Genomic DNA, 25,190 nt, shown 5'->3' on the forward strand with positions numbered 1-25,190 from the left:
GGCTGAGGGAGGGGCGGGAGGGCAGCGAGGCTGAGGGAGGGGCGGGAGGGCAGCGAGGCTGAGGGAGGGGCTGGAGGGAGGGGCGGGAGCAAGGCTGAGGGAGGAGGCGGGGAGGGGCAGCGCGAGGCTGAGGGAGGGGTCTGAAGGGAGGGAGGGGCGGGAGTCGCGAGGCTGAGGGAGGGGCGGGAGGGCAGCGAGGCTGAGGGAGGGGCGGGAGGGCAGCGAGGCTGAGGGAGGGGCGGGAGGGCAGCGAGGCTGAGGGAGGGGCGGGAGAGTCTGAAGGCTGAGGGAGGGGCGGGAGGGCAGCGAGGCTGAGGGAGGGGCTGGAGAGTCGCAAGGCTGAGGGAGGGAGGGGCGGGAGGGCAGCGAGGCTGAGGGAGGGGGGGCGGGAGGGGGGCGAGACTGAGGGAGGGGCTGGAGAGCAGCGAGGCTGAGGGAGGGGCTGGAGAGGCTGGAGGGAGGGGCGGCAAGGCTGAGGGAGGGGCGGGGGCAGAGGGAGGGGCGCAAGGCTGAGGGAGGGGCGGGGGTGGGCAGCGAGGCTGAGGGAGGGGCTGGAGGGCAGCGAGGCTGAGAGTCGCAAGGCTGAGGGAGGGGCGGGAGGGCAGCGAGGCTGAGGGAGGGGGGGCGGGAGAGTCGCAAGGCTGAGGGAGGGGCGGGAGGGCAGCGAGCCTGAGGGAGGGGCGGGGGAGGGCAGCAAGGCTGAGGGAGGGGCGGGAGGGCAGCGAGGCTGAGGGAGGGGGAGGGGCGGGAGGGCAGCGAGGCTGAGGGAGGGGTGGGAGGGGGCAGCGAGACTGAGGGAGAGGGCGCTGGAGGGAGGGGCAGCGAGGCTGAGGGAGGGGGGGCTGGAGGGCAGTCGCAAGGCTGAGGGAGGGGCGGGAGAGTCTGAAGGCTGAGGGAGGGGCGGGAGGGCAGCGAGGCTGAGGGAGGGGCGGGAGGGCAGCGAGGCTGAGGGAGGGGCGGGAGGGCCGCGAGGCTGAGGGAGGGGCGGGAGGGCAGCGAGGCTGAGGGAGGGGCTGGAGGGGAGGGAGGGGCGGGAGGGCAGCGAGGCTGAGGGAGGGGCGGGAGGGCAGCGAGGCTGAGGGAGGGGCTGGAGAGTCGCAAGGCTGAGGGAGGGCAGCAAGGCTGAGGGACTGGAAACTGTAGATGTTTAGACTGTCGATGTTAAATGTATTTATTTTTCACCACATTAAGGCTATAATGTACACAACCAATTATTTAATGGGCAGCCATTTAATTATTTTTTACTCCATGTCCAGATTTCAGCTCCATGATAGATACACCGAAACAATAAAATTACTGAATATTTTAACCGAATTAGCCTGGTCCCAGATCTGTTAGTGCCAATTCCATTGCTCATTGTTCAATCCAAACATGACAATGACTGACAAGGTAGTGGCTCAAACAGACTGGCACTCTGAACTGAGAAGAGATTCAGGCTCAAGAGGTGTGGGGACACAACTCAAGGCCACAAAACAACAAAAAGAGTCATGAAATCTATCACTACATTTTTTTTGGCGGGAATTCTATCACCAAAAACACCCCCCCCCATCCCAAAAAAATTTTGCATTGTGGAAAACATGTTTATTTGTCAACTCAAAACAAGTACTTTTTGTTGAACCATTGCGACACAATCCACTCCAACTGAAGATCAGTCAGAGAAGGTCCAAAGTGCAGTTTTAAGGTGTTTGAATGTCCTTTAGGTTAAGGTGTTGATGTGTAGCGTCGGACGTATAGGGGTCATGGTGCCATCATCCTCCACGCTGCTCACTTGAAGCACTTGCCCTGGCTAAAGGGTTTTCCCACGTGTTTGAACTCTCCCTCCCAAGCAAAGTACTCCTTGACCATGGTCTTGGTTTCGTCGCTGTCGGGGTCCAGTTTGCGCCAGGCGTACGACTCGTAATCAATCTGCCAGTCATCAGACAGCTACACAGGAGGGAGAGATGATAGGTGGTCAACTAAACGCAAGCACACAATCATTGAATTAACAATATCCCCAATATTGGGAAAGAAGAAGCAACGTGTAGGGTTTATCAATGCTTGGTGAGACTATAACAAGATCAACCAAGTCACTCGTATGTATGTATGTATATGTAGTACACACAAAAAAAAATAAAAAAAAATAAAATAAAAATTATATATATATATATATATATATATATATAGACTTGAAAATGTGCTCTTTGAGATCTGTGTGTGTGTGTGCATACAGATCTCCAAGAGCACATTTTCAATTCAACCACAAGGACCAGTTTCCCCAGACACATTAAGTTTAGTCCAGAACTAAAATATATTTTTTGTTGTTGTCCTGGACTATACTTAATCTATGTCTGGGAAACCAGTCCCCCAGTGTCTCTCCAAAAGTGCTCAGTTTAGTCAACTTTATTATCCCCAGGGCGAATAACAGACCAGAATGGCCTAGTAAAAATGTCCTTCCACCCCAAGGGGAAAGAGAAACTCACAGTGAAAGCCAAGTCCTGTCCCCTGAAGATCCAGATTCCAGAAATGCTACTGTCGTTGTTCCCTCCGAACAGGATCACGCTGGCAAAGCCGTTCTTGCGGAGTTTGTCGAGTCGCTGGAACATTCCTGAAAGATGAAGCCGCTCTCAGAACATCGCCATTTTTACACCCTCAAGACTCCAGACATTCAGTTTTTTTTTTTGGGACAATGATCGATACATGTGGAATCCCTGACTCTAAAAACATGGCCGTCACGCTGCGTGTTAATTGAGATGGACTTGAAATTTGCTGTCGAGTCGTCGTCTACATAACTGTACCTTAACAGTATGAAGTACACGTGTCACTACTTTCTAAATTATTAATTTGGGAGTCTGGTGCGTGTGAAGCCTATGGACGGCTGTGTGGATCTGTGGGTGTAGAGCCTATGGACGGCTGTGGTAGCTATCTCACCCATGATGAGGTTGCAGCTCATGAAGGTCATGGTAAGCTCCTCGGGGAATTTGTACTCGCCGTACCAGATGGAGTAGCCCTCCTTGTCAAAGTGTTCCCAGAAGTGGGGCAGGGCTACAGTCAGCGTGTCCTCGTTAGAGTACTTCCTCTTGAACTCATCCATGACAAATGCACTGCAGGAAGAGGAGGAGAGAGAGAAAAAGCAGGAAGAGGAGGAGGAGAGAAAGCAGGAAGAGGAGGAGGAGAGAGAAAGCAGGAAGAGGAGGAGGAGAGAGAAAGCAGGAAGAGGAGGAGGAGAGAGAAAGCAGGAAGAGGAGGAGGAGAGAGAAAGCAGGAAAAGGAGGAGGAGAAAGCAGGAAGAGGAGGAGAAAAGCAGGAAGAGGAGGAGAGAGAAAGCAGGAAGAGGAGGAGGAGGAGGAGGAGGAAGAGGAGGAGGAGAGAGAGGAAGCAAGAAGAGGAGGAGAATAGAGAGGAAGCAGGAAGAGGAGGAGAGAGAAAGCAGGAAGAGGAGGAGGAGAGAGAAAGCAGGAAGAGGAGGAGGAGAGAGAAAAAGCAGGAAGAGGAGGAGGAGAGAGAAAGCAGGAAGAGGAGGAGAGAGAAAGCAGGAAGAGGAGGAGGAGAGAGAAGGCAGGAAGAGGAGGAGAGAGAAAGCAGGAAGAGGAGGAGAGAGAGGAAGCAGGAAGAGAGAGAGAGGAAGCAGGAAGAGGAGAGAGAGGAAGCAGGACACGAGGAGACTGAGTTATTAGATGGTTATGTAGAGTACAGAGGTTGATATAGACTTTGGACCGGTATAGTGAATGAGAGGTATGAGAAGAGAAGATTGCGTTATTAGACCACAATCCGACCACATACACAATAAAATTGACCAGTAGAGAAAAGAGAAGATTGAGTTATGAGCAGATCATGTACAGGACAAAATATACTGGAAAAAATAAATAAAATAAAAACACAACTTCAGAGATTTTACTGAGTTACAGCTCAAAAGGAAATCAGTCAGTCAAAGTGAATAAATTAATTCATGAGGCCCTAATCTATGGATTTCACATGACTGGTCACAGATATATATATATATAAATATAAAAGAGGCGTGGATCAGAAAACCAGTCAGTATCTGGTGTGACCATTTGCCTCATGCAGTGCAACACATCTCCTTCACATAGAGTTGATCAGGCTGTGGAATGTTGTCCCACTTCTCTTCAATGACTGTGTGAAGTTGTTGAATATTGGTGGAAACTGGATCACGCTGCCGTACACACCGATCCAGAGCATCCCAAACATGCTCAACGGGTGACATGTCTGGTGAGTATAAAGGCCATGGAACAACTGGGACATTTTCAGCTTCCAGGAATTGTGTCCAGATCCTTGTGACATGGGGCTGTGAATTATCATGCTGAAACATGAGGTGATGAACGTGGATGAATGGTACGACAAGTGGCCTCAGGATATAATTACGGTATCATTACGTTTTCATTGTCCGTAGTTTATGCCCATACCATAACCCCAACCTGTTGACATCAGAAAACCGCAAGCCCACACACAACGCCACACACGTGGTCTGTGGTTGTGAGACCGATTGGACGTACTGCCAAACTCTTGTCAACAGCTCTGGTAGACATTCCCCGCAGCCAGCATACCAGTTTCTAGCTCCCTCAAAACTCAATCTCTGCCTTTTGGGATACTTTCCAAATGATACTGGGTTCCTTACAACTTCTGACCAGTGCCCTAGGGAGCCATTTGGGACAGCTTGAGTCTCTACACATACGGTTAAATAGTCAAGACAGAATCTTAAGCTCGCCCCTCTCTCCTCTGAAGCCAATTATACACGGAAGAAAAACAAACAAAAAACACAACATGTAAACATTTTGGTCCCATGTTTCACGAGCTGATATAAAATATCACAGAAATGCTTCCATACACAAAAAAAAAACATCTCTACATTGTTATGCACAAATCTGTTTACATCCCATGTCAGTGAGCATTTCTCATTTGCCAAGATAATCCATCCACCTGACCAGGTGTGGCATATCAAGAAGCTGATTAAACAGCACGATCATGACACAGGTGCACCTTGTGCTGGGGACAATAAATGGCACCTAAAAAAAAAAGGTGCAGTTTTGTCACACAACACAACGCCACAGATGTCTCAAGTTTTGAGTGAGCGTGCAATTGGCATGCTGACTGAAGTAATGTCCACCAGAGCTGTTGCCAGGGAATTGGATGTTTAACCTGTCAGGTGGCTTATTATCTTGGCAAAGGAGAAATGCTTACTAACGGGAAGAGAAATAATATGCTTGTGCATCTGGAACATTTCTGTTGCTCTTTTATTTCAGCTCATGAAACACGAGACCAAAACATTCACACGTTACGTTTAGATTTTTGTTCAGTGTACAGTGCATTCGAGAAAGTATTCAGACCCCTTGAATTTTCACATTTCGTTACAGCCTTATCCTAAAATTGATTAACGAAAATGTTTCCTCAATCTACACACAATTCCCCATAATGATGAATCAAAAAACAGGTTTTTAAATTGTTTTGCAAATATAAAACAGAAATACCTTAAATTTAAAAAAAAGTATTCAGACCCTTTGCCCAAGAGACTGGAAATTGAGCTCAGATGGACCCTGTTTCTAATGATCATCCTTGAGAAGTTTCTACAACTTGGACTCCACCTGTGGTACATTCAATTGCTCGGACATGATTTGGAAAGGCACACACCTGTCTAGATAAGGTCCCACAGTTGATAGTGCACGTCAGAGCAAAAACCAAGCCATAAGGTCGAAGGAATTGGCCGTAGAGCTCTGAGACAGGATTGTGTCGAGGCACAGATCTGCGAAGGGTAACCAAAACATGTCTGCAGCATTGAAGGTCCCCAAGAACACAGTGGCGCCTTCATCATTCTTAAAAGGAAGAAGTTTGGAACCACTTAAACACTTCCTAGAGCTGGCCACCCGGCCAAACTGAGCAATAGGAGAAGGGCCTTGGTCAGGGACACGATGGTCACTGACAGAGCTCCAGAGTTCCTCTGTGGAGATGGGAGAACCTTCCAGAAGGACAACCATTTCTGCGGCACTCCACCAATCAGGCCGTTATGGTAGAGTGGCCAGACGGAAGCCGCTGCTCAGTAGAAGGCACATGACAGGTCGATGGGAGTTTTCCAAAAAGGCACCCAAAGGACTGCCTGGTCTGAATAAACCGAGACTGAAGTCTTTGGCCTGAACGCCAAGCATCACACCAGGAAGACATCCGGCACCATCCCTACTGTGAAGCATGGCGATTGGCAGCATGACGCGGTGGGGATGTTTTTCAACAGGCAGGGACTGGGAGACTAGTCAGGATCGAGGTAAAGATGAACGGAGCAAAGTACAGAGATCCTTAATGAAAACCTGCTCTATAGCACTCACGACTGGGGCAAAGGTTTTACCATCCCTATGCACACAGCCAAGACAACACAGGAGTGGCTTTGGGACAAGTCTCTGAATGTCTTTAAGTTGCCCAGCCAGAGCCAGGAATTATACCCAATCGAAGGTCTCCGGGGAGACTTGAAAATAGCACTTGAGAAGATCTGCAGAGAAGAATGGGAGAAACTTCCCAAATTCAAGTGTGCCAAGCTTGGAGTGTCATACCCAAGAAGACTCAACGCTGTAATCGCTTCCAAAGGTGCTTCAACAAAGTACTGAGTAAAGGGTCTGAATACTTATGTAAATGTAATTTCAGTGCAAAGATGTCTGAAAATCTGTTTCCAGACATCTGAAACACACTCAAGAAACACACTCAAGAGTATGTTATTGGTTGTTTCAATAAATTACACCAAGAAAATGTCAAGCTCATCTTCCAAACAAATTAAAATCACAATATTTAGACAAGTTAGTTTGCTAACGCATTGATCCAGATTGCCAGTATAACCCTCAGGTCTGACGTAGGTGGAGATATGATGTACCTCTTTGGCAGATGAGCGAAGGGGTCCTTTGTTTTGGGTTCTGAAGCCAGAGCTGCTTCACACTCGTCCATTTCCTCCTCGGCAGGGGCAGTTTCCTTCTTCTTCTTCTCCTGAGGTTTGCCTCCCTCCTTTCCAGCTTTCTCTTTCTTGGGGGGAGCGTCTTTCTTGGAAGGGCAGTCTTTCTTTGGCTGCATGTCAGAGAACTTCTTGGCTGGAGAATAAAGACATTTCAATAACCATTCCAGTGTAGTGTACCACACTCAGTGTATCCTCGCGTTTGCATCTTTTAACATCAAAATGAAATGCTATTACCATTTGACAACATTAGCACACATCAGTGCTTTAAGTGGAGCGTACCGGCACATCTCATAATATAGTAACTATTGTCCCAGGTCTTCAAGTCAGATTATTGTAGATTGGGTCTACTTTAACCTGTGCCAAAGTCCTGCGTTATTCTCCCAAGGATTAGATTTCACAACGAGGTGGATGCCTCTGTCATGATAGTACGGTCTTGGGTGGGTGACAAATTACTTCATAGAAACACCTTTCAATCTTCTCCATGAAAACAAACTCAAAATATTTGTCATTTAGAAAATCTATCAAAACGTATAAAATGTGCAGAAAATACAACACTATGCTTCACAGAAAACATAATTTTTTGGATCATGGAACAAGAACTTATGCTTAATGCTAAGGTAGGTTCTTACGATCAAACTGAGCCATCTTGTCGCAGAGCTTGACCTCTCCGAGCACGGTCTTGAACTGGGGCTGGTTGACGCAGGTCTGGAACCAGCGGGTCACGTTGGGGAAAGGTTGGCGGAAGGAAGGTTCAAGGACCTACAGGAGGAGGAGAGGGACATTTAAAACCACCGTGGCCACCTCTACTAGCCCAAACCAACCACCGTGGCCACCTCTACTAGCCCAAACCAACCACCGCGGCCACCTCTACTAGCCCAAACCAACCACCGCGGCCACCTCCACTAGCCCAAACCAACCACCGTGGCCAGCTCTACTACCCCAAACCAACCACCGTGGCCAGCTCTACTACCCCAAACCAACCACCGTGGCCAGCTCTACTACCCCAAACCAACCACCGTGGCCAGCTCTACTACCCCAAACCAACCACCGTGGCCAGCTCTACTACCCCAAACCAACCACCGTGGCCACCTCTACTAGCCCAAACCAACCACCGTGGCCACCTCTACTAGCCCAAACCAACCACCGTGGCCACCTCTACTACCCCAAACCAACCACCGTGGCCAGCTCTACTACCCCAAACCAACCACCGTGGCCAGCTCTACTACCCCAAACCAACCACCGTGGCCAGCTCTACTATCCCAAACCAACCACCGTGGCCAGCGCTACTACCCCAAACCAACCACCGTGGCCAGCTCTACTACCCCAAACCAACCACCGTGGCCAGCTCTACTACCCCAAACCAACCACCGTGGCCAGCTCTACTACCCCAAACCAACCACCGTGGCCAGTGTTTCCCAATCCACCGAGCACGTTTGTATCTAGAGCTGATATGTGCAGTCCGAGGAGGTACTCCCTCGAGGAATGGACAGAGAAATACTGACCTCGGCATAGGACATCAAAGCGATATCGTCAGGTTTCCCAGACCCAGATTAAGTCCTGGATTCCAAATCCACCAATGGACTTTCCAATCTCTATTGAAAGTGTGTTGTAGTCCATCACTATGGTTACCGTCTCTGGTAAACCACCCTAAATGGAAGACTAGTGTGTTGTAGTCCATCACTATGGCTACTGTCTCGTAAATCGTCCCTGTGTTGTAGTCCATCACTATGGTTACTGTCTCGTAAATCATCCCTGTGTTGTAGTCCATCACTATGGTTACTGTCTCGTAAATCGTCCCTGTGTTGTAGTCCATCACTATGGTTACTGTCTCGTAAATCGTCCCTGTGTTGTAGTCCATCACTATGGTTACTGTCTCGTAAATCATCCCTGTGTTTTAGTCCATCACTATGGTTACTGTCTCGTTGTCCGTGTTGTAGTCCATCACTATGGTTACTGTCTCGTAAATCATCCCTGTGTTGTAGTCCATCACTATGGTTACTGTCTCGTAAATCGTCCCTGTGTTGTAGTCCATCACTATGGTTACTGTCTCGTAAATCGTCCCTGTGTTGTAGTCCATCACTATGGTTACTGTCTCGTAAATCATCCCTGTGGTTACTGTCTCGTAAATCATCCCTGTGTTGTAGTCCATCACTATGGTTACTGTCTCGTAAATCATCCGTGTTTTAGTCAATCACTATGGTTACTGTCTCGTAAATCATCCCTGTGTTTTAGTCCATCACTATGGTTACGGTCTCGTAAATCGTGCCTGTGTTTTAGTCCCAAAGTGCACTTAATAGGGAGCCAATTTGAGACACATCCTGTTTGTTAATAAACACACAAGGTTCCCCGATTCAACAAACCACTGATCAGTTAACTCAAGCAAAGTGTGTACAGTCCAACAGGTACTTTGAGGAACGCATAGGGAAACACCCACCTAGACTAAGTCAGAGACATGAAGCCCCTAGGCTATTCGCTGTCATAACAGTGAAAGAGAAAAATCAAACCTGTTTATAGAGCCAGATCATGCTACAGGCCACGCTGATATCAGCCAGGCTGACTCTCTCTCCAACCAGGAAGGTCCTGGTGTTGAGGTGATGGTTGAGGACAGACAGGACCTTCTTCATCTCCTCCTTGGCCTGCTCTGTTGCCTGGAGGGAGGGGTGGATGCAATGCATTACAATTACCAATGGATACATTACATTGTACAAGACTAGAGGCTACGGAGCAAGAGACATATGGCATCCAAATTGATCCGAGTAGCAGTTAACTAGAACTGATGAGGTAGCTCCTAAGACACTTCACCACCAAACCGCATTTCAATGAGTTGTTTTACTGCAGCGGGAAATGGAAGGTCACGCTGCACATCTCTCATACATACACATACATACATACACATACATATCACTAGAGCATGTGAATTAACATTCTCCAGGTGGTGTGAGAGATAATCAACAGCAATACTGACAAAATAGGTCCTGCAGTAATAACCCACAGGACTAATGACAGATATGTATTAATGTCCTACAGTAATAACCCACAGGACTAATGACAGATATGTATTAATGTCCTACAGGACTAATGACAGATCTGTATTAATGTCCTACAGGACTAATGACAGATCTGTATTAATGTCCTACAGTAATATCCCACAGGACTAATGACAGATCCCACAGGACTAATGACAGATATGTATTAATGTCCTACAGGACTAATGACTAATGACAGATCTGTATTAATGTCCTACAGTAATATCCCACAGGACTAATGACAGATATGTATTAATGTCCTAATAACCCACAGGACTAATGACAGATCTGTATTAATGTCCTACAGGACTAATATCCCTACAGGACTAATGACAGATATGTATTAATGTCCTACAGTAATAACCCACAGGACTAATGACAGATATGTATTAATGTCCTACGCTATTGAAATAGTTCTATTTTTGTTGACAGATATGTATTAATGTCCTACAGTAATATCCCACAGGACTAATGACAGATATGTATTAATGTCCTACAGTAATAACCCACAGGACTAATGACAGTCGATAAGTGCTATTGAAATAGTTCTATTTTTGTTCAAAGTTAAAGTACACACACACACACACACACACACACACACACACATATATATACATACATATATATACACACACAGAAATGATATGTTTTGGTGTAATAACAAAAATAATCTGAGTGGCTGGTAGATTTTTCTACATGGCTGGTGGAGAAAAAGGTGATTTCCCACCCTGGCTGTAAGATCTGATTATATAAACCAGGCCTGGGCTCCTCGAAGGCCTGGCTGTAAGATCTGATTATATAAACCAGGCCTGGGCTCCTCGAAGGCCTGGCTGTAAGATCTGATTATATAAACCAGGGCTGGGCTCCTCGAAGGCCTGGTTGTAAGATCTGATTATATAAAACCAGGGCTGGGCTCCTCGAAGGCCTGGTTGTAAGATCTGACTATATAAACCAGGCCTGGGCTCCTCGAAGGCCTGGTTGTAAGATCTGATTATATAAACCAGGCCTGGGCTCCTCGAAGGCCTGGTTGTAAGATCTGATTATATAAACCAGGGCTGGGCTCCTCGAAGGCCTGGTTGTAAGATCTCATTATATAAACCAGGGCTGGGCTCCTCGAAGGCCTGGTTGTAAGATCTCATTATATAAACCAGGGCTGGGCTCCTCGAAGGCCTGGCTGTAAGATCTCATTATATAAACCAGGGCTGGGCTCCTCGAAGGCCTGGTTGTAAGATCTCATTATATAAACCAGGGCTGGGCTCCTCGAAGGCCTGGCTGTAAGATCTGATTATATAAACCAGGGCTGGGCTCCTCGAAGGCCTGGCTGTAAGATCTGACTATATAAACCAGGCCTGGGCTCCTCGAAGGCCTGGTTGTAAGATCTGATTATATAAACCAGGCCTGGGCTCCTCGAAGGCCTGGCTGTAAGATCTGATTATATAAACCAGGGCTGGGCTCCTCGAAGGCCTGGCTGTAAGATCTAATCATATAAACCAGGGCTGGGCTCCTCGAAGGCCTGGCTGTAAGATCTGATTATATAAACCAGGCCTGGGCTCCTCGAAGGCCTGGTTGTAAGATCTGATTATATAAACCAGGGCTGGGCTCCTCGAAGGCCTGGTTGTAAGATCTGATTATATAAACCAGGGCTGGGCTCCTCGAAGGCCTGGTTGTAAGATCTCATTATATAAACCAGGTCTGGGCTCCTCGAAGGCCTGGCTGTAAGATCTCATATAAACCAGGGCTGGGCTCCTCGAAGGCCTGGTTGTAAGATCTCATTATATAAACCAGGGCTGGGCTCCTCGAAGGCCTGGTTGTAAGATCTGATTATATAAAACCAGGGCTGGGCTCCTCGAAGGCCTGGTTGTAAGATCTGACTATATAAACCAGGCCTGGGCTCCTCGAAGGCCTGGCTGTAAGATCTGATTATATAAACCAGGGCTGGGCTCCTCGAAGGCCTGGTTGTAAGATCTGATTATATAAAACCAGGGCTGGGCTCCTCGAAGGCCTGGTTGTAAGATCTGACTATATAAACCAGGCCTGGGCTCCTCGAAGGCCTGGTTGTAAAATCTGATTATATAAACCAGGCCTGGGCTCCTCGAAGGCCTGGCTGTAAGATCTGATTATATAAACCAGGGCTGGGCTCCTCGAAGGCCTGGCTGTAAGATCTAATCATATAAACCAGAGCTGGGCTCCTCGAAGGCCTGGTTGTAAGATCTGATTATATAAAACCAGGGCTGGGCTCCTCGAAGGCCTGGTTGTAAGATCTCATTATATAAACCAGGGCTGGGCTCCTCGAAGGCCTGGTTGTAAGATCTCATTATATAAACCAGGGCTGGGCTCCTCGAAGGCCTGGCTGTAAGATCTCATTATATAAACCAGGGCTGGGCTCCTCGAAGGCCTGGTTGTAAGATCTCATTATATAAACCAGGGCTGGGCTCCTCGAAGGCCTGGCTGTAAGATCTGATTATATAAACCAGGCCTGGGCTCCTCGAAGGCCTGGCTGTAAGATCTAACTATATAAACCAGGGCTGGGCTCCTCGAAGGCCTGGCTGTAAGATCTGATTATATAAACCAGGGCTGGGCTCCTCGAAGGCCTGGCTGTAAGATCTGATTATATAAACCAGGCCTGGGCTCCTCGAAGGCCTGGCTGTAAGATCTAACTATATAAACCAGGGCTGGGCTCCTCGAAGGCCTGGTTGTAAGATCTCATTATATAAACCAGGGCTGGGCTCCTCGAAGGCCTGGTTGTAAGATCTGATTATATAAACCAGGCCTGGGCTCCTCGAAGGCCTGGTTGTAAGATCTGATTATATAAACCAGGCCTGGGCTCCTCGAAGGCCTGGTTGTAAGATCTGATTATATAAACCAGGCCTGGGCTCCTCGAAGGCCTGGTTGTAAGATCTGATTATATAAACCAGGCCTGGGCTCCTCGAAGGCCTGGTTGTAAGATCTGACTATATAAACCAGGCCTGGGCTCCTCAAGGCCTGGCTTGTACAGATCTGACCCGGAACAAACCCAGAAATATATAAACCAGGCCTGGGCTCCTCGAAGGCCTGGTTGTAAGATGTGACTATATAAACCAGGCCTGGGCTCCTCGAAATCCAAACGCTTTGGCCTGACTGGAGTCACACTTTTTTTACTCCGCCCCTGAGCAAACACAGCTGAATAATCACACCGCATTCTAAACCCTGTTCCTGGAGAGCCTGAAGATCATGATTAGGTGATTGTGGTGAGTCAGGTGTGTTAGCTGGAGGGTAGGTTTTAACAACAAAACTGTGACACCAATCAGGCCCTCGAGGTTTTAACTCCAACCCTGATTGGGTTAACTTGCCCACCCCTGATCTACAGCATAACTACAATACAGTGGACCCGAAACAAACTCAGAAATAGCATCAGTGATAACCCTGTACATACCTGTTTGTTGAACTGCATGATTCCCAAAGTGGGGAAGACCCACGTAGAGGCTGGAGGGATGATCTCAGCATCAGCCCCTCAATGATTTCAGCTTACCCACTGAAGCACCTGGGCCTGGGCCTGGGGACTGCTGCCACGCAGGGCCTCATTGCTCACTGGAGGAGAAGACAAGACAGACAAGTCCACAAGATGAGAATGTGGCCACAGATCTTAACGAGGTAATGTCGTCCCGAAGGGCTTTGAGAATCCAAACGCTTTGGTGGACCTTTCAGACCAGTGACCTTTCTTAGAAAAGTCCAGTCAGGACTTATATCTCAGATCAAAACCCGCAGATACAGTATGCTACCATGTAGTCATGGCTCTATGTAGTACTGTGGAATAGAGTTCCATGTAGTCACGGCTCTATGTAGTACTGTGGAATAGAGTTCCATGTAGTCATGGCTCTATGTAGTACTGTTGAATAGAGTTCCATGTAGTCATGGCTCTATGTAGTACTGTGGAATAGAGTTCCATGTAGTCATGGCTCTATGTAGTACTGTGGAATAGAGTTCCATGTGGTCACGGCTCTATGTAGTACTGTGGAATAGAGTTCCATGTAGTCATGGCTCTATGTAGTACTGTGGAATAGAGTTCCATGTAGTCATGGCTCTATGTAGTACTGTGGAATAGAGTTCCATGTAGTCATGGCTCTATGTAGTACTGTGGAATAGAGTTCCATGTAGTCATGGCTCTATGTAGTACTGTGGAATAGAGTTCCATGTAGTCATGGCTCTATGTAGTACTGTGGAATAGAGTTCCATGTAGTCATGTCTCTATTCCATGTAGTACTGTGGAATAGAGTTCCATGTAGTCATGGCTCTATGTAGTACTGTGGAATAGAGTTCCATGTAGTCATGGCTCTATGTAGGACTGTGGAATAGAGTTCCATGTAGTCATGGCTCTATGTAGTACTGTGGAATAGAGTTCCATGTAGTCATGGCTCTATGTAGTACTGTGGAATAGAGTTCCATGTAGTCATGGCTCTATGTAGGACTGTGGAATAGAGTTCCATGTAGTCAGGGCTCTATGTAGGACTGTGGAATAGAGTTCCATGTAGTCATGGCTCTATGTAGTACTGTGGAATAGAGTTCCATGTAGTCATGGCTCTATGTAGTACTGTGGAATAGAGTTCCATGTAGTCAGGGCTCTATGTAGGACTGTGGAATAGAGTCCCATGTAGTCATGGCTCTATGTAGTACTGTGGAATAGAGTCCCATGTAGTCATGGCTCTATGTAGTACTGTGGAATAGAGTTCCATGTAGTCATGGCTCTATGTAGTACTGTGGAATAGAGTTCCATGTAGTCATGGCTCTATGTAGTACTGTGGAATAGAGTTCCATGTAGTCATGGCTCTATGTAGTACTGTGGAATAGAGTTCCATGTAGTCATGGCTCTATGTAGTACTGTGGAATAGAGTTCCATGTAGTCATGGCTCTATGTAGTACTGTGGAATAGAGTTCCATGTAGTCATGGCTCTATGTAGTACTGTGGAATAGAGTTCCATGTAGTCATGGCTCTATGTAGGACTGTGGAATAGAGTTCCATGTAGTCATGGCTCTATGTAGTACTGTGGAATAGAGTTCCATGTAGTCATGGCTCTATGTAGTACTGTGGAATAGAGTTCCATGTAGTCAGGGCTCTATGTAGGACTGTGGAATAGAGTTCCATGTAGTCATGGCTCTATGTAGTACTGTGGAATAGAGTCCCATGTAGTCATGGCTCTATGTAGTACTGTGGAATAGAGTTCCATGTCGTAATGGCTCTATGTAGTACTGTGGAATAGAGTTCCATGTAGTCATGTCTCTATGTAGGACTGTGTGCCTCCCATAGTCTGCTCTAAACTTGGGGACTGTGAAGAGACCTCTTGTAGGCATGTCTTGTGGGGTATTCATATGGGATGTCCGAGCTGTGAGCCAGTAGTTTAGACAGACAGCTCTGTGCTTTCAACATGTCAAAACCTCTCATAATTACAACCCATAACCTTGTCACGAAGGAAACACACCAGCGCCTCAAGCCATCTGTTCTCTAGCACACGGTTTTCCTAAACACAGTCATGGGGTTCCCCCCTGGGAGCACGTTTTAGTTTTTGTTCCAGCACTACACAGCTGATTCAAATCATCAAAGCTTGAGGAGCTGGTTATTTGGATCAACTGTGTAGTGCTGAAACCAAAACCAAAAAATGTGGGAACCACAGGGGGGGGGGGGGGAGGATGTAGCGCTAGCGGGAACCACAGGGGGGGACGCTAGCAGGAACCACGGGGGGGAGATTTGGCAGCTGCACAGATCCAGAGATCTTTGACTTCGAAAACAAAGCAGACCCCCCCCCCCCCGTGTCTCCTTATTAAAATCAGCCACTTAGATAACTAACAACAAACAAAATACACAGCTGGAGACTATAGCACATCTTAAGACAGTTATAAGATACGAAACATTTAGTAGTGAATGACCTCACCTCAGGTGCACCACACAACACAGACTCACTGATATGACGAACAACAACTATAGACTCACCAGCTCACGCTGTTCTGGGGGAACTACTGTTCAAAACGACTAATAACGTGACAAGACGAGATCTGTCGTTAATCTCCTTTGCGTATTTCACAAGTTGACTGCAGGTATTTACTCAGCGTCTACAAAATATTCAAATCTATCGAAAAACTCCAAATAAAATTATTTCAACGAAATTTGACGGTTTATGAATTCCATCCTGTTGGTAATTCCAATTATACCCTGGTACACAGCCCAACCCTGCTCTCTAGGTGACACCACAGGGAGAGAGGGGCAGAGCCAGACACCACAGGGAGAGAGGGCAGAGCCAGACACCACAGGGAGAGAGGGCAGAGCCAGACACCACAGGGAGAGAGGGCAGAGCCAGACACCACAGGGAGAGAGGGCAGAGCCAGACACCACAGGGAGAGAGGGGCAGAGCCAGACACCACAGGGAGAGAGGGCAGAGCCAGACACCACAGGGAGAGAGGTCAGAGCCCACAGGGAGAGAGGGCAGAGCCAGACACCACAGGGAGAGAGGGCAGAGCCAGACACCACAGGGAGAGAGGGCAGAGCCAGACACCACAGGGAGAGAGAGGGCAGAGCCAGACACCACAGGGAGAGAGAGGGCAGAGCCAGACACCACAGGGAGAGAGAGGGCAGAGCCAGACACCACAGGGAGAGAGAGGGCAGAGCCAGACACCACAGGGAGAGAGAGGGCAGAGCCAGACACCACAGGGAGAGAGAGGGCAGAGCCAGACACCACAGGGAGAGAGAGGGCAGAGCCAGACACCACAGGGAGAGAGAGGGCAGAGCCAGACACCACAGGGAGAGGCAGACACCACAGGGAGAGAGGGCAGAGCCAGACACCACAGGGAGAGGCAGACACCACAGGGAGAGAGGGCAGAGCCAGACACCACAGGGAGAGAGGGCAGAGCCAGACACCACAGGGCGAGAGAGGGCAGAGCCAGACACCACAGGGAGAGAGAGGGCAGAGCCAGACACCACAGGGAGAGAGAGGGCAGAGCCAGACACCACAGGGAGAGGCAGACACCACAGGGAGAGAGGGCAGAGCCAGACACCACAGGGAGAGGCAGACACCACAGGGAGAGAGGGCAGAGCCAGACACCACAGGGAGAGAGAGGGCAGAGCCAGACACCACAGGGAGAGAGAGGGCAGAGCAGAGCCAGACACCACAGGGAGAGCCAGACACCACAGGGAGAGAGGGGCAGAGCCAGACACCACAGGGAGAGCCCAGACACCACAGGGAGAGAGGGGCAGAGCCAGACACCACAGGGAGAGAGGGGCAGAGCCAGACACCACAGGGAGAGAGGGCAGAGCCAGACACCACAGGGAGAGAGGGCAGAGCCAGACACCACAGGGAGAGAGGGCAGAGCCAGACACCACAGGGAGAGAGGTCAGAGCCAGACACCACAGGGAGAGAGGGCAGAGCCAGACACCACAGGGAGAGGCAGAGCCAGACACCACAGGGCGAGAGAGGGCAGAGCCAGACACCACAGGGAGAGAGAGGGCAGAGCCAGACACCACAGGGAGAGAGGGCAGGCCAGACAGAGCCAGACACCACAGGGAGAGAGGGCAGAGCCAGACACCACAGGGAGAGAGGGCAGAGCCAGACACCACAGGGAGAGGGCAGAGCCAGACAGAGCCAGACACCACAGGGAGAGAGGGCAGAGCCAGACACCACAGGGAGAGAGAGGGCAGAGCCAGACACCACAGGGAGAGAGAGGGCAGAGCCAGACACCACAGGGAGAGAGGGCAGAGCCAGACACCACAGGGAGAGAGGGCAGGCCAGACACCACAGGGAGCCAGACACCACAGGGAGAGAGGGCAGAGCCAGACACCACAGGGAGAGGCAGACACCACAGGGAGAGAGGGCAGAGCCAGACACCACAGGGAGAGGCAGACACCACAGGGAGAGAGGGCAGAGCCAGACACCACAGGGAGACAATGGTCTGTTTCAGAACCACAGGGCGATGAGAAATCATTTTCCAGACACCACAGGGATATTAGATATTGAGATACAGGCAAACAGGGGGCTGAGTCTCAGGGCCAACCTTGAACCACTTGGAAAATATGCAAGTGTACCACAGGGAAGAATGGGGCTGCAGCCAAACACTCAATGCAACCAAACAAGGGATGATTGTCAGCAGAGCCAGACACCATCAGGTGTTCAATTAGGACAGCTGGAAACCAAACCCTGTACAGGGCTGCTAGGAGGAGGGAGAGCCAGACACCACAGGGAGAAGGCAGACACCACAGGGATGAGAGGGCAGAGGGCCAAACACCACAGGGCACTGAAACATGCAGACACCACTAGGGAGAAATGGGTTACCTAATTAAACAAAGACACCATCAGGGATGATTCGGGCAGAGCCAGACACCACAGGGAGAGGCAGACACCACAGGGAGAAAGGACAGAGCCAGACACCACAGGGACAGAGGCAGAGCCAGACACCACAGGGAGATAGGGCAGACCAGACACCATAAGAGAGATGGCAGAGCCAGACACCACAGGGTTAGAGAGATGGCAGAGCCAGACACCATAATAGAGCTGGTTACCGCAGAGCCATAATAGCACAGGCAGAGAGGGCAGAGCCAGACATCACAGGGAGAGAGGGCAGAGCCAGACACCACAGGCATAATAGGGCAGAGCCAGACACCACAGGGAGAGAGGGTTAGAGCCAGACATAATAGGCAGAGAGGGCAGAGCCATACACCACAGGCAGAGAGGGCATAATAGCCAGACACCACAGGCAGAATAGAGGGCAGAGCCAGACACCATAGGCAGAGAGGGTTAGAGCCAGACACCACAGGGAGAGAGGGCAGAGCCAGACACCATAGGGAGAGAGGGCATAATAGAGCCAGACACCATAGGGAGAGGCAGACACCACAGGGAGAGGCAGACACCACAGGGAGAGGCAGACACCACAGGGATAATAGGGCAGAGCCAGACACCATAGGGAGAGAGGTTACCGCAGAGCCATAATAGACACCACAGGCAGAGAGGGTTAGAGCCATACACCACAGGGAGAGAGGGCAGAGCCAGACACCACAGGGAGAGAGGGCAGAGCCAGACACCACAGGGAGAGAGGGTTAGAGCCAGACACCATAATAGTAGGGCAGAGCCAGATAATACCACAGGGAGAGCCAGACACCATAGGGAGAGGCAGACACCATAATAGAGAGGGCAGAGCCAGACACCACAGGGAGAGAGGGCAGAGCCAGACACCACAGGGAGAGCCAGACACCACAGGCATAATAGAGCCAGACACCACAGGCATAATAGGGCAGAGCCAGACACCATAGGGAGAGCCACACACCACAGGCAGAATAGGGCAGAGCCAGACACCATAGGGAGAGAGGGTTACCGCAGAGCCAGACACCACAGGGAGAGGCAGACATCATAGGGAGAGAGGGAGAGCCAGACACCACAGGGATAATAGGGTTACAGAGCCAGACACCACAGGGAGAGCCAGACACCATAGGCAGAGAGGGCAGAGCCAGACACCACAGGGAGAGCCACACACCACAGGCAGAGAGGGCAGAGCCAGATACCACAGGGAGAGAGGGCAGAGCCAGACACCACAGGGAGAGCCAGACACCACAGGCAGAATAGGGCAGAGCCAGACACCATAGGGAGAGCCACACACCACAGGCAGAGAGGGCAGAGCCAGACACCACAGGCAGAGAGGGCAGATAATAGCCAGACACCACAGCCTCACTGACAATGGTCTGTTTCACAACTACCTTTATAAGATGTAATAAATCTCATTTTCATCATAGCAGACCTAGCTATGTATATTAGATATTGAGATACTGGCTAAACAGGCTTGGGCTGAGTCTCAATTATCCAACCTTGTTTAATCCACTTGAGAAAATATGCAAGTGTACACGAGAATAATGGGGCTGCAGCCCTTAAACACTCAATGCAACCAAACAAGTTCATGATTGTCAGCTGATTTATAAAATCAGGTGTTCAATTTATAATAGACAGCTGGAAACCAAACCCTGTATGAGGGCTGCTATGGAGGATAATAGTACTGGCCACCCTTGTCTTAAAAGGCTCAAAACAATTCACAGGGATGGAAACTGCTGAGGGCCCAAATAGTACGGTTACACTTTTTATAATTGCACTGAAACATGCAAAAGAACAAACCCCTGCTAGGGTGAAATGAAGGTTACCTAATTTAAACAAAGAACATAATATAATGATTCGTCTCGGTGTGGAAAATAAAAAATGTTTAGTGTGAATCTGAATCACAGCTAAAAAAAATGTAACGAATTTGTTGCCTAGACTTTCCTGCAAAATGACACTCAAGTCTTGAGAAATAAACAAAACACTGATATTGCAGTTACCATGACAGCCTTTATAATAGTACGCTGGTTACCACGACAGCCTTTATAATAGAACGCTGGTTACCACGACAGCCTTTATAATAGTACGCTGGTTACCACGACAGCCTTTATAATAGTACGCTGGTTACCACGACAGCCTTTATAATAGTACGCTGGTTACCACGACAGCCTTTATAATAGTACGCTGGTTACCACGACAGCCTTTATAATAGTACGCTGGTTACCGCGACAGCCTTTATAATAGTACGCTGGTTACCGCGACAGCCTTTATAATAGTACGCTGGTTACCGCGACAGCCTTTATAATAGTACGCTGGTTACCGCGACAGCCTTTATAATAGTACGCTGGTTACCGCGACAGCCTTTATAATAGTACGCTGGTTACCACGACAGCCTTTATAATAGAACACTTGTTACCACGACAGCCTTTAACAGAACCCTTGTTACCACGACAGCCTTTAGAATAGAACGCTTGTTACAACGACAGCCTTTATAATAGTACGCTGGTTACCACGACAGCCTTTATAATAGAACACTTGTTACCACGACAGCCTTTAACAGAACCCTTGTTACCACGACAGCCTTTAGAATAGAACGCTTGTTACCACGACAGCCTTTATAATAGAATGCTTGTTACCACGACAGCCTTTAACAGAACGCTTGTTACCACGACAGCCTTTATAATAGTACGTTTGTGACCACACACACATACATGTAAATATTGCACTTGGGGAAAAACATCTTAAAGTAGAAATAGAATGAAACAAACGGGGATTCAATTTTTGTTCTATTATAGTGGCCACGATAGTAGACATCGATCAAGTGCACAAGGCTTCATGTGTGGAAAAATAATGGTCACTTAGAATGTAATAATCCTCCACTCTCAGGTGTTACTTTCAAGTTCAACACAACTAAAACCATATCTTTGGGCTACACTGGTTATTATTGTACACTTTCTGCCTGTGGACATCTGTTCTACAATGTGTCAGCAGAGAATTTTTTTATTTTACCTTTATTTAACTAGGCAAGTCAGTTAAGAACAAATTCTTATTTACAATGACGGCCTAGGAACTGTGGGTTAACTGCCTGTTCAGGGGCAGAACAACAGATTTTTACCTTGTCAGCTCAGGGATTCGATCTAGCAACCTCTCAGTTACAGGCCCAACGCTCTAACCACTAGGCTACCCTGTCGCCCCATGAATGAGACCCGTTTGTTGGCATAATTGATCTCTTTCAGGCAGAGTAACACCTGGCATAACTCTGTATTGAGAAAGAGGGAAAGTGTGGGGTGTTTCTTTCACCTCTATAGTGGCCTCCAGTTTAAACCAGGCCCAGCTACACTTCATCCCTGAATCCACCTGTTGAACAAGCAACTAATTTTCACCTAATTCTCTCATTCTGAAAATTAACTACATACTTTAAAGGGAAAACAACAGTTCACAGATAGTAGTTAGTTCGTTAACATTTCACACCGATTTCCAGGGTCCAGTAAGCGACTAACGCGTTATAACTTGATGAACGGCAAGGAGTATACTGTATTGAATTGGTTAGGTTACTAACGTCAGCTCATCTGATGTAACGTTACCAGTCTGACTTCTGACCTACAGTACCTCTTCGTTATGGTTCAGGGGACGCGCTGCTGTAAGTTAACTGGCAAACTGTCTTCCAGAGCGCAGGCTGATGCTGTTACTAGTAAGTTGGTCGTCTCTTCTCTCTCCATTGCGTGCTGCATTCTGTTATGTAAAACGATTGGCTGAGCCCCCCCCTACAGCCAGCAGTGATCCAACCCCCCCCCCCCCTCACAGCCAGCAGTGATCCAATCCCCCCTTAAAGCCAGCAGTGATCCACCCCCCCTTAAAGCCAGTAGTGATCCACCCCCCCCTTAAAGCCAGTAGTGATCCACCCCCCCCCACTTAAAGCCAGTAGTGATCCACCCCCCCCTGAAGCCAGTAGTGATCCACCCCCACCCTTAAAGCCAGTAGTGATCCACCCCCACAGCCAGCAGTGAAAGACAGCCAGCAGTGATCCACCCCCACCCTTAAAGCCAGTAGTGATCCACCCCCCCCCACTTAAAGCCAGTAGTGATCCACCCCCCAAAAAACTTTTCTCATCGGAACTACACAAATCACATAGGTCACCTATTTTGGATTCAAAAGTTTACATTTGGCCAAAAGGGTGACTCGTTTGCATCTCTGAATTCATCTTCGGACACGTTCAGTCCACATAAAATACAGAAGGGCGAGAGTCCATAATGACACCGTATTTCCTATGGTGTGCACTACCCTATGGCCTCCGGTTAAATATAGTGCACTATTGTATGTAGAGGATTGGGTGCCATTTGGGACGAGCCCCTGAAAAAGATGGGGATGTGAAACAGACTTACAGTAGTGAGCAATGGCATTACTCTCGAAAAGACAGAAGCCGTCATCGCCCTGAAAAGCTGGAACCTGTTGAGGGGGACAGCAAAAACAAACAACAAAAATTCAGTCATTTATTTGGATTAGTTTGAGTCTATTTTCAACACCTGTACCTAGACGGGCGACAACAACCATTTTGTTTTCTTTATGGGAAAATCCAGCATTGATAGGAAACCCATGTTTAATCAAGCTTGGGCACCAGTCTGCGCCGTAGTGCCACACCTTGCCGTGTTTGGCATGACGAGGAGTAGATATGACAGCAGATCTGGGATCAGGCTACGTTAAAATAGTCTGTTTACGTCTGATGCTCAGGGTTAAAAAGCTCAATAAAACTTCATTATTATTTCAGGTGAAGAAATTCAAAAATCATCATTGCATCATACAAACTATTTTAGGAATACAAGGTACCCATTTAAGACGCATCACAATTACAAAACGGAATGCTGAAACTCACCTTGCCCAAGGGGAAGTTGTTGAGGAAGGCGGGGGTACGGTTTGTCTGTCCGAAGGTGAAGGCGGGGGCGCTGCTGGCCACCTTAAGAGAGACCAGATGATACTTAATTCATCCTAAAGGGAAAATTAGACTGCGTTTACTCAGGCAGCCCAATTCTGATTTTTTTTCTCTCCCAATTATGGACAAAATAGCTGATTGGTCAAATGATCAATTCGTGGCAAAAGATCAGAATTGGGCTGCCTGTGTAAACAGAGTTAGTTTGTCATCGTTACAGCCGTAGTAAAAAAAAAAAAAAAACTATACAAATACATAATTTAACAACAAATCACAGGACAATAAGAAAAAAGACATATGATAAAGGCAGGTTTAAACGTGTAGTACCTTGAGGCGCGCACCGCTGTACTGGGCTGCAATCTGAGCCTTGAAAGCTCTCCAGTTTTCTGGATACGTGTACAGAGTCTGTGGAAGAGAAAATTGTTTTTTTAAAACCACAACTTTATTACAAAATGGTGGAGGAAAAACCATGTACACAGAAGTGCTTCTAGAGCCAGGTGGTGGTTTAGGCAGGAACTAGTAGAAGTTACACAACTATGGGTTTCTAACAGTAGGCTATGTAGGGTATCCAATCAAAAACACCTTTTAACCAATAGGTCAAAAAATATAACAAAAGTAATTGAGTTTTTACCCTCGTATGATTAGTGTGACTTAAATCAATGCAGGCCAGAGAGAAATAGTGGTCAACAACAAAAATACATCTGGAAAATAGCATAGCGTCAGCAAGGCTGGGCTCGAGTTAACCCACTGTTCCTAGGCCGTCATTGAAAATAAGAATTGTTCTTAACTGACTTGCCTAGTAAAATAAAGGTAAAATAAATTTAAAAAGATTAAATGGTGAGCCTGTCGGTTAGCTTTATAACTCTGTCATCTTTCTTCTCCAATCCCACAAACATAAAAGAGGTAAAATATACTAAACAAAATTGACAATTTAACACAAAACTGGCAACAGCTCTGGTGGATTCCTGTCGTCAGCATGCCAATTTTAATCTCTCTCAAAATTTGAGACATTTGTGGTGTGTATCAAAACAGCACATTTTAGAGTGGACATTATCTTGTCGGCAGCATAAGGTGCACCTATGTAATGATCATGCTGTTTAATCAGCTTCTCGATATGCCACATCTGTCAGCGAAATTGATTATCTTGACAAAGGAGAAATGGCCACCAACAGGAACGTAAACAAATGTGTGCACAAAATTTAAGAGAATTCCGCTTTTTTGGGCGAAAAGAAAATGTCTGGGAACGTTTATTTCAGCTCATGAAACAGGACCAACACGTTACGTTTACATTATTGTTCAGTTTAACGTTAGCCAGCTGGCCACAAGTAAGCTACCAATAGACTCCGGATGGCAATATGTGGATGCTTTGATTAGAACATTAAAGTCCTAAATATGCCATGTATACATACGACTGCGATGAAATATCATTCATTATTCGTCACGGACTCTGAAGAAACCCAACGTGGCATAAGGCACGGAAAGAGGCGTCATTTAACCACCACCCAAGCTATTACACTGCATCGTCAAGAAAGACAGAAAAAGGGGTACAAATAAACACGGCAATGAAGTTTAAAGGGCATAAATATTTCAGATGCACTAAAAGGTAGCGGATAAGTGGATGGATGGGGCTGATATCGTACAGATGGTTGTTTAAACGCAAGTATAAATTCTGTGACAAGCATCTCTCCAGTTCACTCACCCCTGCCGCCATCTTTAGGACGAGAGAAAGAACGTGGACGCGCACCAGTGACGTATTTACTGCCAGTTCGGGCGCGTCGCTGTAACCAGACTGACTGAATATACATCAAATTTTGCCCAATATAAATCAAATTTTGCCCAAATAAGCAAATATGGGTACGAATTTACATTTAAACAATAAAATGTACCTCATTTTTCTAAGTACGTTTCAATTAATTTCTATTGATTGAATGTGATGGATAACTCCGTATCCTATTTGTTGTGTGCATTGTCATTTGAAAAAGCACAACACATACAAAATGGAG

At 47.8% G+C, this 25,190-nt stretch overlaps 1 protein-coding gene and 1 non-coding gene across 2 annotated transcripts; both read right to left on the minus strand.

Annotated features, from left to right (window-relative positions):
- Positions 1-1,566: 1,566 nt before the first annotated feature.
- On the minus strand, positions 1,567-24,929 carry LOC135545453 (elongation factor 1-gamma-like). The gene is given in 11 exon segments (XM_064973081.1): positions 1,567-1,923; positions 2,460-2,584; positions 2,908-3,080; positions 6,845-7,055; positions 7,552-7,681; positions 9,427-9,570; positions 13,361-13,515; positions 22,646-22,709; positions 23,134-23,214; positions 23,515-23,592; positions 24,887-24,929. Coding segments are annotated over 11 exon segments (1,332 nt in total). The 5' UTR covers positions 24,899-24,929; the 3' UTR covers positions 1,567-1,764.
- On the minus strand, positions 22,983-23,057 carry LOC135546762 (small nucleolar RNA SNORD36). Its single transcript, XR_010456623.1, has one exon. It is a non-coding gene; the product is annotated as a small nucleolar RNA SNORD36 (small nucleolar RNA).
- Positions 24,930-25,190: the final 261 nt, after the last annotated feature.

The sequence above is a fragment of the Oncorhynchus masou genome, chromosome 9, assembly GCF_036934945.1.
Source record: "Oncorhynchus masou masou isolate Uvic2021 chromosome 9, UVic_Omas_1.1, whole genome shotgun sequence".
NCBI classification, from domain to species: domain Eukaryota; kingdom Metazoa; phylum Chordata; class Actinopteri; order Salmoniformes; family Salmonidae; genus Oncorhynchus; species Oncorhynchus masou.